Source organism: Adiantum capillus-veneris, chromosome 11, assembly GCF_014529385.1.
Source record: "Adiantum capillus-veneris isolate H3 chromosome 11, ASM1452938v2, whole genome shotgun sequence".
NCBI lineage: Eukaryota > Viridiplantae > Streptophyta > Polypodiopsida > Polypodiales > Pteridaceae > Adiantum > Adiantum capillus-veneris.
In genome coordinates, this window is record NC_140941.1 from 131,000,871 (window position 1) to 131,014,586 (window position 13,716).

The window sequence follows — 13,716 nt, forward strand, 5'->3', positions numbered from 1 at the left end:
CCTAGTCCCACACAGCTGCAACCACTCCTCACGTAATTCTGTGAATGCTTGAAGCATATTGTAGGCCTACCCTCAGTACTGGGTTGTGCCATCCCAGAGTCCGGACCTCCTTTGAGTTTAATGGTCGAGTTTTTTGGCTTTATTTTTGCTAGCTCAAACGACAGAGCCTGCATGGCGCGTCGTTAGCAACCCCACAAACTTGTTTGATTGACAACACACACACATATGAGGCGCTGCCAGTGCCGATAATGGCGCAATAAAACACACACGCGCTCCGACTTGCCTTGATTGGCGGCTCACACTCAACACACCCACACTTGCCAAGCCAAATACGGCAAAATCGGCATAGAAGAGGAAATAACACGCCCATGGCCCACCACACAAGAGATCCGAGTCGAATTCGGGAAGTCTCTAACGGCAACAACAAAAGGAAAGCAGGGCTTCAAATATTCGAATAGGGGGTGATTCACACATCTCCCACTGAATTGATATTTGCTGCCATCACACACGAGGAAGGCCAAACGGTAGCTTCGAAGTATTCCTCTAACAGCAATAAGCAGGATTCAATTGACAACGAAATTTTGGTGAGGTCCACCACCTTTGTCACACCCGCTACATGGTAGTGACCCTAAGGAGGCTGGAAATTGAGCATTGCCAGGCAGAATTTTCCATGCAAGTCATCAAAAGAGCAAATTGAAGTTGAAAAATTGAGTGTGCCAGGGATAAGAGTAACAGTGAGGCCGGAAAAGAAAAAGTTGCGGACAAATACACTTCAGAAGTCGAATGACCTATGGTCACCTGCGTGGTGGTTTAATTTAAATTAAACGCCATATAAAGTGTGTTGTCAACAGGCAAACTGAGGTCGTTGTAGTTCAGGTCAAAAGTGCGTTGCTAATCTACAATTTTGCAAATTAAGAAGAAAATTTCATCGCTCAATCAACTGGAATCGAAGTATCACAAAGGCGAGTAGTCGTTGCAGTACAGTGGTAAGTATCTTGCCAACTAGTGCTACAGCTTACAGGTAAATCAGATCGTCGAGATCACAGCTAAGCCTAGCAGAGAGCTTTGAATTAGGAAAACCACTGGTCACCGTGAGAGAGGCTAGAAAAAGGGAATACAAGTGCTCAGCAGGTCAGTAAACAGGGTTGAAAGAAAAATGGAGCAGCAGATGCAACAGCCAGGGTCAATGGCAACATCGGCAAATCAAAGCAGTTATAATGCAGCTTCAAGCTCATTAATAACAGTCAAATCAGTTGGCATCAGGTTGGAGTTAATAGGTCATTTCAAAGACTTTCCATGCTACATGGATGATGCAGACAATCGCTATCTAAAGTCCAGGCAAAATGCTCTGAAAAGCCTGACAATACAGGTAATGGAAGTAGACGAAGCTACCAACATGGCTAACTCACAAAAGAACCTAATGGAAGATTGTTTAGGATCCGTGTACATGAAGCTCAAACCAGGTAGTGAGTTGGACATAATAAAATTGCATAGGCAAGATCTTCCAGAGGTTAGCAGTTGTCGACTCATTGTGCACTTGATAAAGTCAAATTACAAGGACAAAAATTGTAGCAGTCTCTATAGAGATATGGAAGGTAGATGGTACAAAGCAGAAACACCTCAACAAGCGATGGAAGAGCCAGATCAATGCTTCATATCTCATGAAGATGATTCAAAGTTGGGTTACAAATACGTGTCGACAAGTGGTAATATTTACCGCTTGATAATGAGCTTACCTTTAGCTTCCAATGCAGATACAGTGGTAGCTCAGAACAGGGAAATAACTCAAGAGACGGGGCCTACTATAATCAATCTGCCAAAAAATGAAGACACGGTCAATAGGAAGGAATTCCTTGAAGCCATGTGTAAACGACAGTTGCCTTCAACCACTTCAGAAGTCAACAAGCAACCTGAACCAATAGCCCTTCATTGGATCCACGAAACGAGATGGAAAGATCCAATTTATGTAGATTCTGATGGACAAAGATGGATTCAAGTCACACGGGTAAGGACCTTTAGCGAGTCAGTTCCTAGGACACTATGGGCAACGCGCATTGGGGACAGGAGCTATGATATAGATGGAAGATGCTATGAATTAGATCTTATTGCCAATAAATTCTCGGAAAGAGCTGCAGCCTTCATCTTGTCACCTTCAACTCCACAAGACAAAGTTGAGCAACGGACACATGACAAAATGATATCTAACCAGGTAAATATTGGTCACACTGCCCCTATTGCACAAAGTCAATCACTAGAAGATAGGGAAGTGCACTTTAAAAGCTCTAAACTTCCACTGACACATGATCAGACTTTGAATTTGTATGAGCACAATTCAACTCCTTTCATTACACAGATGAGTGCCACAACACAACATTCACAGGTAGCGAACACTACACATGCACCACAAAATGTACCAACACAAACATACGTACAATCAATGGAAGAATTAGCTATTGAGTTAGCACGACTTCACAAAGACCTAGCTCAATCACCTGAGCTAGAGGACAAAGCTAGAATATCCACATCTGGCATAAGGAAGATGCCTCTTACAAATAGGGAACACTCTCAGATGGGGGAGTTCAATCTCCACCTTACTTACTGCAATCAGGACAACCCTATCAACTACAAACGGCAAAGGAGAGTCACAATACTCTCTTACAATTCAGCGGACAATAGAAGCCAAATACAGGATCAAATCAACAACATAGTCCTAAGACTATACAGAAGCCGCAGATAAAGGATCACATGTTGATAACAGACATAGAATTAAAGCTAGTCATTGAAGAAGGGGCTGAAACAACCATCTACCAGGGTTACAATGGAAGCTATTACAAGCTTCTTGAGAATGCCACAGTCGAAAAAGATAAGGGCAATCAGTCAAAGCCAGCGTCAGTGTTGGTTTTTAAGTATCTACATGTCATGCTGATGACATATTTGATCAAAGATACTATGGGCAACGAATACCAACAATATTATGAACAGATACCTCGACCAGGTATAGAACAAATAGGAATAGATGTGCATTGCTACGGATGTGGCATTAATCATCTAATACCCAATTGCCCAGTAAAGATGCACTTAGATATGATGAAGCAGCAAAACCAAGACAGTATCAGACTGCAAGCAGCAGAATCATTAAAGCAGACGTCTCCAAATCGAAAGTCGCCAGAAAGAAAGCATATCTTGTCAAAGGATACCAGAGACAAACTGATGACTAAATATTGGAGGTCAAAGGCGTCAATGATATTTCGATTAAAAATCAAGCTGCCAAAAAAGATCAGCTACAAAAGATGGTCTCAAATAGCTTGGAATTTTTCAGGCCTGAAGTCGAAAGATCCGACAAAGATGCAGCGGATGATCCAATGTCAGAGGAAGTGGATGAAGAAATTATATGTGACCTAGAACCAGAGTGGGTACGGGCAGTCAAGGACTTGCCACTGACGATTTCAACGAGCAGGAATGTGGAATCAAAGATTCTACATAGCAATGCTAATAGCACAGATAGTTCATCGCTAAGGGATGTACCCAAGAATTCAACAGAGGCAGAGATCGAGTATCAAAGCCAAGAAAAAGACATCTCAATGTGTTCAAATGATGGCAAGAATCAAAAAGCAGAGTCGGTCATAAAGTCAGATCCTAATATTGTCTCACCATTGGAAAATACCAAAGAGCCAAAGGTGACACAAATCATAATTAACTTGAACAATCAGAAGCAAATGGTGCATCAAGCACATGGAGCCTATCAAAAGACAAACAAAGAGATCAATAAAGAGCAATGTGAACCAAAGGCCACGGTAAGCATTGCATCTGAAGAAAAGAGTCAACTTACTTCTGTCAAGCTGGCAGAGGAAATTAAAAACTCAAACAGTTGTTCAAAAATAGAGGCACAAAAGACGGTTCAAGTCAGTTTAAATGCAGAAATCACCAAAGCATGTCATCAACAAGAAAAGGTACAAACATCCCAAGTCATTACATATCGACATTTATCAGCAGAAGACAAGGGAAAAGAAAAAGTCCAAGGAGGCTTAACCTCTTCCTCTGTAGAACAAAAGTCCAACAAGGAGGTCACAAATGCAGTTAAACAATCAAAGCAAATAGCAGTGGCTTCAACACCATAGGGAAACCAAGACCAACAACCTCGACAAGAGTATAAAAAGGTCTTTCAGCCAAAATACCCAACTCATAGTAAACAAAGACACAAGCAGCAAATCAAAACCTATGTTGCGGCCAATGACATCAATGTCAAAGATCCAGTTTGGGTAAATGCTCCTACTCTCAGCAATTCAGGTAAACAAATGGGATGGATTGCCTCCCAGTACATCTTACAACAGCAAGGCTACTACAGTGGTCATCCAAATGTTTGGTTACCTAAACCAAAGATATCAGGCTATACAGTAGCAAGTGGCTTCAAACCAAAACAACAAACAGGTAAATCAAGATCAAATTCAACTCAAAATAGGAGATCAAACAACAAGGCCAGGAACAGGTTCAAAAACACTTCTCAGCCTAGAAGGCCTACATATCTTCAAGGGAATTTACCAACCATAATACCCAAAGATGGCAAGGAACAGGTACATTTGAATACCAAAGTACACGCAAAAAGATTTGTGCCATCAAATATACTTCAAGCGCAGGGATATTACAAAGGACAAAAACAAATCTGGCTACCCAAGGCACCAAGACCAGATTTTACACAAATTGAAGATAATTACAGCTACAAACACCGACAAATCAAGGATACAAGTCCAAAAATTCAATATGTCATCTATAAAAATAAGCCAACAACAAATAGCAGATACATTTGGGTGCCAAAGCAGAAAATCGAGCAGAAGAAGATTAAAGTCATCTCCCACTTCCAACAAAATGAAACTAGCCAATCTTCTCCGATAATGGACCAAAACTTAAAACAAGCAATTTTGATAACAAGGTCACCCAGGTATGGCAGAAAAAACCTACTTTGCCAATATGGTCCTTTAATAACCCTCTTTTTGAGGATCTGAGCTCTAAATGTCTAGATATATACTTTGCTGAGAGCTCAAGACAGTAGTCAAGTCGAGAAAATGTCAAGAGTCGAGCAGCTGAGCCGATAAATGAGCAAAGCGTTAGACCTAAGCTTCAAGTCCTAATATTTTTATGTGGTCTATGAGTCTAGCTAATTAAGCTACAACTCAAGCTGGAAGAGTTGAGCGTAATTATATCACGTCGCTCATTCCGAATAGGTGAGCATAGTTAATGTATTATTTTAATCATGTTGGCGAGGCGAAGTGTTCAAACCAAAACACACGCGCACTTGTGCACATTAGGAGAGTACAAACCATTGCATCAAACGCCCTTCTCAAGAGTAGTGGAAGCTAGTAAAGTGAATTTATTTTACTTTTTTAGCTGCATTAACTCTGAGGAGAACCCATCAATACACTTCTCTTGCACAGCATAATCTTACCCATGCATAAATCTGTGCAAGCATATCGAATGTCCCATAATTGGACATTTTCATTATGCACTCTTTATTGTTCCACCCATGCACTCACCTTGCAGGTACATGCAGCAACAAAGCAACTCCAGACTCAAGGCAGATCATCGACCCTTTTCAAGGGACAGAAGGCTTAAACAATTCACTTTCACATTATTTATATAATCCCACTAAATTCAATCCCTAAACACCCATCATTGTATATTCCCATAATAAGATCACATACCTTTGGGCACTTTTTCCCATGAGGTTTTTCCCTATTGGTAAGTCAGGGTTTCCAGACCCTAACGCACTATACATAGCCTTTTATTTTTCTTTATTCCCATAATAAATCCAGCCAATTGCTTTTACTTGACTCCAAATGCCTAATCTCATATTCACCAACAAGTCAACCCAACAACTTACAGCTCTTCAGAACAACATTCACCACCAATTTCAAATCTCTCTAGTGCAAGCCAACCAGGCAGCACACGAGGACGTGCACTGAAATCGGACGGGGGGAGTGTTTGGCGGCTAAGTCAACAATGGTCAAACGGACCAGGCAAAGATGTTATTTACTATTTTTAGTAAATGCTAACGAGGCCAGATGATGCGGATGTGAAGTAAAGATGAAGATCAAGCAAATACAAGTAGCAGATGCAGAGAAGAGTTGGAATTGATGACTATCTATGGAGTTACGGTCACCATTGACGGTCACTTAAGTTTTAGGATTTTCCGTCAAATGACCGCAAATGCGGGTTGTAATTATGTTTTGGGCTCATCAAGAATTCCAAGTTGTAAACATTGAGCTATATTTAGATCCTAGGCAGTGCAGATAGCAGATTAAGTGAGTTAGGCCATTTGGGTGCCCGGCCACTTCTAAAAAGCCTAGATAGTATATAACTCAAAACACACAATGTGAAAGGGGATTCTTACTCACTTGAGATAAGCTTTGTGAAGAAGGAGATGGCTATGGAGTTCTTGAGCTTTCTACGCGCGTGCATGGACGATTCGGCCTCATGCCAATAGCTAAACTCTAACCTCTTCTCTCTCATTTGCTCATAGTGTAATCAATGCTTGATTAATCAAAGATTAGTGGCTGATTTGTTGATTAATTTCTCTCTTTTTTTCATATTTCCCTCTTTTTTAAGCATGCTACTAAGTGTGTGTAGGCTTGTGTAGAGTGTTGGTGCCTGGTGTGGTCATTCTATGCTATTCTATGCTCATTGTGTGCTTTATTAGAGTTGGATTAGTGATTGATTAGAGAGTAGTGCGTGATTAAGCTTGTGTGTGAGAGATTAGGCCGAATGGTAGAGTAATAGTGTGCTCACTCCTCGTAGCAACATCTTACCCGCTCCATAGCTTTCTTTGTGTGTAGGTTTCACCTTCTAATCCTCCATTTGGCACGCACAAGCCACTTGTGTGTTTCCATGCCCTAGCCCGGATCCTACTCCTCGGATTGACATTATGTTGATGTCCTCCCTATGCTAGGATGACGTCCCAAAGCCTAGGGACAAATCAGGTCATTTTGGTCGGACATTAGGTTTTCTAAGGTTTATTATATAAGCCAAAACCTAAATCTTTGTAAGGAGACTTCTAATAAATCTGATCTTCTGTGTCATTGGAAGACTGCGAGAGAGTGAGTGTGTGTGTGTGTGTGTGCACTACAGGAGCTACGGTGGTCGGAATCGCAAACGGAGAGCAGTAGTGTGTTGCCCACGAGGAGAGCTACGCGTTGATGCTTACATCACGCGCGTTCGTCTGTGTTTTGGCAGATTTACCCGTGAGCTACTTTTGGAGTTTTGGTGAGTAACTGTTGTCCGTTTTTGCATTTCAGCATATCCACGCGGTCAGAGCGAGTAGAGCTACCCATTAGGCACTTTAGTTTTCGGAAATGTCGACCTGCAAAAACCGGCCAGACATCCTACGCGTTTTCTGCACGCAGGGTATTGGGTAGGTTTTTTTTGTCACGGACCTTAGGGAGAGTGGCTTATTGGTGTTGATAGGATATCCCTCAAGTTTCGTAACGTTTAGAGAACGTCTAATGGGCTTTTGGCTTGCGGTAGCATCATAGGAGACTCTCACATTCACAGAACCGATGGCATGTAGATTTGATATCTCTGTAGGAAGTAGTCATTAGTTGATCAAGTAGAGGTTGACACCCTTTGCTTGCTTCCATGCGCCTGCGGGTCGAGCTTCGTCCTTAGCTGACATTATATGTTAGGTGAGTTCTCGCTATGCTGACGTCCGTCGCGGCGTACCCATCCAACATTGGCGCTGTTGTCGGGGACGAGGGCCCTAAGTAGGTGACCGAGAGTAGTCCTTGAGGATAGAGGTCCCTCTGGATTGCCAGTGTATATTCATTCTTTTGGATAGGATCGGAGAGTGGTGGACTCTTTTGGTCTTAGAGGGAGTCTAGGGAGCGTGTGTCTGGCCTAGATCCTTCGTCTTAGGTAGTATTAGGTAGTAGTAGGTTGTGGTGTAGAGAGTAGGAGTTGGAGTGGTAGATGTGGTGGTAGGTTGACTTGAGAGTCCGTGTGAGGCTAGGAAGCAACCAAGACATCAAAATCACCATCTCACATTGATGAGTAGGAGTAGGGTAAGTAGGATATCTTGATTGCTGATCTAGAGTACTTTATGCATGTCTTATTTGCTGTTAGGCTCATCATAGAAGTGGAAAACGCTAAGTAGGAAAGACGGTAAATTGTGTTTGGAAGCTGATTTGAAGTCCAAAATTTTCTGTGATTATTGCTGAGAGCTCTACAAAGCATAGGGAATACTACTGCCAGAAAAAAATTGCATTTTAAGACAATAGACATCCTACGCGTAGGATGTCTCCAGGGCACTTTTGGCAGGGAATTTGGGAAAACTGAGGTTACCAGTGGGTTCAGCGGGTAGGTTTTACCCTAGTAACATATTGACTTGGGTGTTTTTCCCTATTTTTGTTGACCAAAAGCCAAAAGGCGAAGTCAGAAAACGTAAAATTTCACAAAAGGCTTAAATTGAGTGATTTTTGCATGTTTTTGCAATTGTGAAGCATACTTGCACTTGCTGAGAGCATAAGGAAGCATCAGGGACACTTCAGTCTGAAAAAATAAGTAGTAGACATCCTACGCATAGGATGTCTACAGGGTGATCTGGGCACTTTTTTGAAAATCTGAGGTTACCTGTGTGTTTAGAAGGTAGGTTCTACCCTATTTTCACCTGGAAAGTGGAAATTTGACCAAATTTTGATAGATCAAAGCCAAAAGATGAGAATTGCCAGACATCCTACCCAAATTGTGTCCAAGGCCTAATTTTGAGACCGAACCGTAGGATGACTCCAAAGGCATGTTCTAAATGTTGTATTGAGTGCATGTGATAAATTTCATCTCATTTGGGTCAGTGAAAGTGAAGATTGAACAGACTTTAGCATTTTGATTGAAAAAGGCAAGAATAGCTAGTTCTGGGGTCTTTTGACATCCAAACTCAAATCTAAGCATACCAGTGGGTTGCTGAAGACTAGGGGAATCTCTGGTCCAAGTTTGGGTTCATTCTGGGCAAAAAGACATCCTACGCGTAGGATGTCTACTGCATGATTCTGAGACCAAAATTCTCCTGTGACCATACCATGATGTCATATAGCCTTAGATAAGCCTCCTAGGAAAATTTGGTCCAATTGGAGTTGATTTGACTTGGGAATTCATCAGAACAGACATCAGGCTTATGGAGCAGATTCTTGATCATTTGACCAACCTATAGGTGTCAGAATAAAAAAGTAAAAATAGTTGTGAGTTTAGCACATCAAGGGGAAGCTACAGTCCAAGTCTGAGTTGAAAAAGAGCAAAAAGAGTAGGATGTCTCCAGGGTCATAAAGTGGTCAAAATTCTATTGTAGCCATATAGGGAGGTTCTAAGTGTCTCAAGGAATCCAGAACTTTTTTCAAAAGTGAATTTGGACCTTGTTTGGCCTATTTACTAAGCAAAGACAAGAGTTGTCAGACATCCTACTCTTGGAGTGCACTAGAAGCTTATGCAGCCCAAATCTTGACCTATTGGCATCCAAATTTAATTTTGAACATACCATTGGGTTGCTGAGCACTTAGAGAATCTTGGGATCAAGTTTGGACAAAATTTGAGCAGTTAGACATCCTACGCGTAGTATGTCTCCAGCTTGATTTAGGACTCCAAACCAACTTATGAGCACACCACTGTGATCAACACATCAAGGAGAAGCTGGGGTGAAAATTTCAAGTCATTCTGAGCAAAAAGACATCCTACGCGTAGGATGTCTCAAGGCCATTTTTAGGTCCAAATGAAATTCTGATCATACCATTGTGTTGCTGGACTTAAGGGGAGTCTCTGGACCAAATTTTATTAAATTTTGAGCATATAGACATCCTAAGCGTAGGATGTCTCTAGGCCAGTTTTAGGGTCCAACTATAATTTTGACCATACAGGGATGTTCACAATGTCACAGAGATCCCAAATCTTCTTTTAAAATTGAATTTGGACTCATTTTGACCATTCTAAACTACAATTCACTGTTTTGGCCATAACTTTCACAAACGGTATCGGATTGGAAAAGTTTTTATATCAAAACGTAGCTTGAGAGCGACACTACACATCTTAGAGCAGAACATGAACTAAGTGTATGCCTAAAGCAACCATTTAGTTTGATTTTGAAAAAAACGTCGTTTAAGGCCTCAAAATGCATCCGGAAGTCAGGAGTGTCTAAAACCGACAATTCGAAAGAATTGTGAGAAAACGGTCACGGTTTTTGAAGTCTGCTAAGTTAGCAGATTGAAATTATCTTTTGGGAAAACCATTGGTCACCCGCGGAAAGGTGTAAAAGTTAACTACGGCCTAGTGTACGTCCATACACAAATCTGGTAGCAGTAAGACCATACACAAGGACTCTTGATTTTGCAACAACAGTCGCAAGTTTTGGAGAACTTTAACACAAGAGTTTTGCTAGCAAATCACTGCGACTTGTGCATAATTCTCTTGTGCTAGCTTAAGTTTAGTTCAGCTAAAAGCGAACTTGAAAGTCACTTCCGAGCCCACGGAACAAGTGTGGCCGTCAAAGGCACATCAAGAATTTTTGCATTCATTGTGAAAAAGTTTGCCAGCTAAATAGAATTTTGCAGATTGTGTGCTAAAGTGAACACAGGTTAACTCGACTCAAGAATCGCTACAAAGGGACCAGTCGTTGCAGTATAGTGGTAAGTTGCATAACTTATCACAGTGCTTCCATTAGATCGAGGCCTGCTAAAAAGCTCTAGAAAAAGCAAGCAGCCAGACAAGACAGTATCAACCCTGGCAAGCAAGGGAGCTAAGAAGTTCAAGCAGTGCAAGCAAAGCCCAATTCAGAAAACTCAGAGATTAAGGCATCCACAAAAGCTAAAGGACCTCAAGCGAAAAAGACCGACACAAGGGTGCTAATAATTTTTATTAGCATTGAGGCAAGCAATTAGAGCTATCACTGAACAGGTACAACAAGGGAGTCAAGATGAAAGCAATGGTGTCTCAAAGGAATCGGACCAGCCGAGATGAAGCTTCAAGTACATCCACAGAAATTACAAGCGAGCAAATTTGGATCTATCTGATTGGCCACTACAAAGGACTGCCATGCTATGAGGATGACAATCGGAATTTGTACATCAAGACAAAGAAAGATATAGAGGAAACTTGGACATCTCAATATGTGGAAGTTGAAACAGCGAAGAATGTACTACACCCACATAGGCTCAAGACACAGTTGCTTGAAGTCAAGGGTGTCAACGACATTATCATAGAGAATCAGGCTTTCAAAAAGAATCAATTGAATCAGCTGATTCAAGATCGTTTAAGGAACCTCAGTGAGGACAAGTCAAAGCATCCACAAGGTGATGAAGATGAAGCTCGTAGTTCAAGGTTCGAGAGCAAAAGAAGCCAAGATTCTGACGATAGTGAGTGACCACAAGAAGAGGTAGTAGAGGTAACAAAAAATCTTAGTGCCACGTCACAAGTGGAAGACATGCAAATAGAATCAATGGATGAAGCTAAAAGTCTACCAAATAAATCCTCTACTATGGACCCTTCATTGGTGATTGAACAAATCAAAGAGTATGAGAAGTTAAAAGAAGATGTAACTGAAGACATAGAATGCACAGAAGAATAGGAAATGACTGAGTCCAAGATTGACTACCAAGGACAAGCAATACAGGATATGAATGAATATTTTCAAGAAGAGACTCTACAAAAACCCATGGAACAATGGTAACCAAAGGCCACGGTGACCACAAGCAGCTACAATAGAAGATAGTAAGCACTTGGGACATGCTACAAGCACTCAAATGACAAAGAAGTTCAACATACAAGAGGATGACAAAGTCTTCAAGGCACAAAAGTCTAAGAAAAGTACCGAAAGCAACGAGGACATCAGTTACTTGGCAGCCAACAAGAAGATTAAATTCTCGTTGGATGTGCATGAGAAACTGAAATTCAATTTTACAGCAGAGATAGATTGCACTGCCATGACTAATGTCATGTCTTATGGGCTGTGGTTACTTCTAGGTAAGCCGAAACTGTATGAAATTCAGGTACAGGTTCCTATATCACTTGGAATAGCCGTCACAAGTTTAGGGATTGCAAAAGCTACCCTTTAACTACGGTCAAAGGTAATCAAAGACAAATTCCTAGTGGTGGATTCCTCCAAAATGAGTACACATTTGATTTTTTCCAAGCACTGGGCAAAAATATTGGTAGAAGAACCTGAATTTTCAACAATGGTCATCACGACTAGCTCTCAAGAAATCCAGCCTACTACTGCTCTAAGATTATCGGCTTCCGACAAAGGCAAAACCAAAATGAGCCCACAAATGTCCTACCAACAAAAGCAGCCCTTAAATCAGAGTCTTCAATCCAGCCCCGAAAAGTTCAAGACAGACCTTCAACATCAACTGACCACATGCTTCTACGTGAAAGGCAGACTCCAAAGAAAATCTTTCAACCGAAATACCCTACACTGTGAGATCACAACCGCCAAAGGTTTTCAAAGGTCTACATTAAAGAAAAGGAAATAAAGGTCAAGGATCCAAGATGGATAAATGATCCTTGACAATTGACGAAAGGTAAACACATGGGATGGATAGCCTCCCACTACAGCTTAGCAGAGCAAGGCTATTATGAGGGTCAAAAGAAACTTTGGTTACCAAAACCACAGACCTCGGCCTATGTGGTGGATAAAGGTTTCAAAAAGCATCCCCAAAAGCAACAAAGCTCATATTTATATCACCAAAGGAGACCAACCAACAAGGCTCGCCAAAGGGATGCAGGAAATTTCAAATCCAACTGGCCTTCATACCAACATAGGACTTCATCGATAAATAATCCTAAAAATGGCACTCTTGTACATCTCAATAAGACATCAAAAACATCATGGGAAGTACCATCTACAATTCTTCAAGCACAAGGTTACTATCAAGGAAATCGGAGAATCTAGCTACCAAAGATGCCAGGTAAACATTCTTCAATCAAACGACTTCAGCTTGAAAATAATCGCAATTTCACGGAAGGCAAAATCAAGGACAATGTCACAGTCAAGGCAAAGGATATCTGCAAAGACACGCTAATCACACAAATGGGTGCCAAAAGAACAAAACATAACGAAGAAGATTGAAGTCATCTCTAGCTCTCAAGAAATGTCAAGACATGATAGACAAAGTGTTACGGAGAATGGAGCGAGCTAATCTTCTTAACCGAGGGACCAACAACAACAAAAAGAAATTTTGACAACCAAGGTCACCCAGGTATGGCAAAAAAAACCAATATTGCCAGTATGGTCCTTTACAAATCCTCTCTTTGAGGATGGGAGTTTTGAATTTCAAAACCTATTCTTCGTCGAAAGCTCCCGAGAGTAAGTCAAGTCGCCCTAAAAATAATGGCATAAGAGTCAAGAGTCGGGCAGCTGATCCACTAAATGAGCAAGCGTCATACCCAAGCTTCATGTCTCAATAACTTTTGTGGTCTATGAGTCTCGATATTTAGATTATAGCTCAACTTGGAAGAGTGTGAGCATATTGTAAAATTGAGTTGCTCATGCTGGATAGGTGAGCATAAGAGTCAAAGTCTATTATTTTAATTGGTGGAGTGGCGGCGTAGTCCAAAAAACACTCACGCACATGAAAACAGTGAGGAGAGTGAAAAAACCTCGAGCATCAACAGCCCTTCTTGTGAGTAACGACAGCTCTTGAAGTCAAATATATTTTTGCTTTTCTAGCTATGTTCACTCCTGGAAGCACCCAT

The 13,716-nt window shown here is 41.3% G+C and overlaps 2 protein-coding genes across 2 annotated transcripts; both read left to right on the plus strand.

Moving 5' to 3' along the window:
* Window positions 1-1,186: 1,186 nt before the first annotated feature.
* LOC147448011 (uncharacterized) lies at window positions 1,187-2,737 on the plus strand. Its single transcript, XM_086523722.1, has one exon. The coding sequence runs from the start codon at window positions 1,187-1,189 to the stop codon at window positions 2,735-2,737; it is 1,551 nt and encodes a 516-aa protein (XP_086379848.1).
* A 553-nt stretch (window positions 2,738-3,290) lies between these two features.
* LOC147448012 (uncharacterized) lies at window positions 3,291-4,118 on the plus strand. The gene has a single exon (XM_086523723.1). The coding sequence runs from the start codon at window positions 3,291-3,293 to the stop codon at window positions 4,116-4,118; it is 828 nt and encodes a 275-aa protein (XP_086379849.1).
* The last annotated feature ends 9,598 nt before the right edge of the window (window positions 4,119-13,716 follow it).

What these genes read in the sequence shown, in the direction of transcription:
- LOC147448011 (XM_086523722.1), top strand. Translation starts at nt 1,187, where the DNA reads ATGGCAACATCGGCAAATCAAAGCAGTTATAATGCAGCTTCAAGCTCA.
- LOC147448012 (XM_086523723.1), top strand. Translation starts at nt 3,291, where the DNA reads ATGGTCTCAAATAGCTTGGAATTTTTCAGGCCTGAAGTCGAAAGATCC.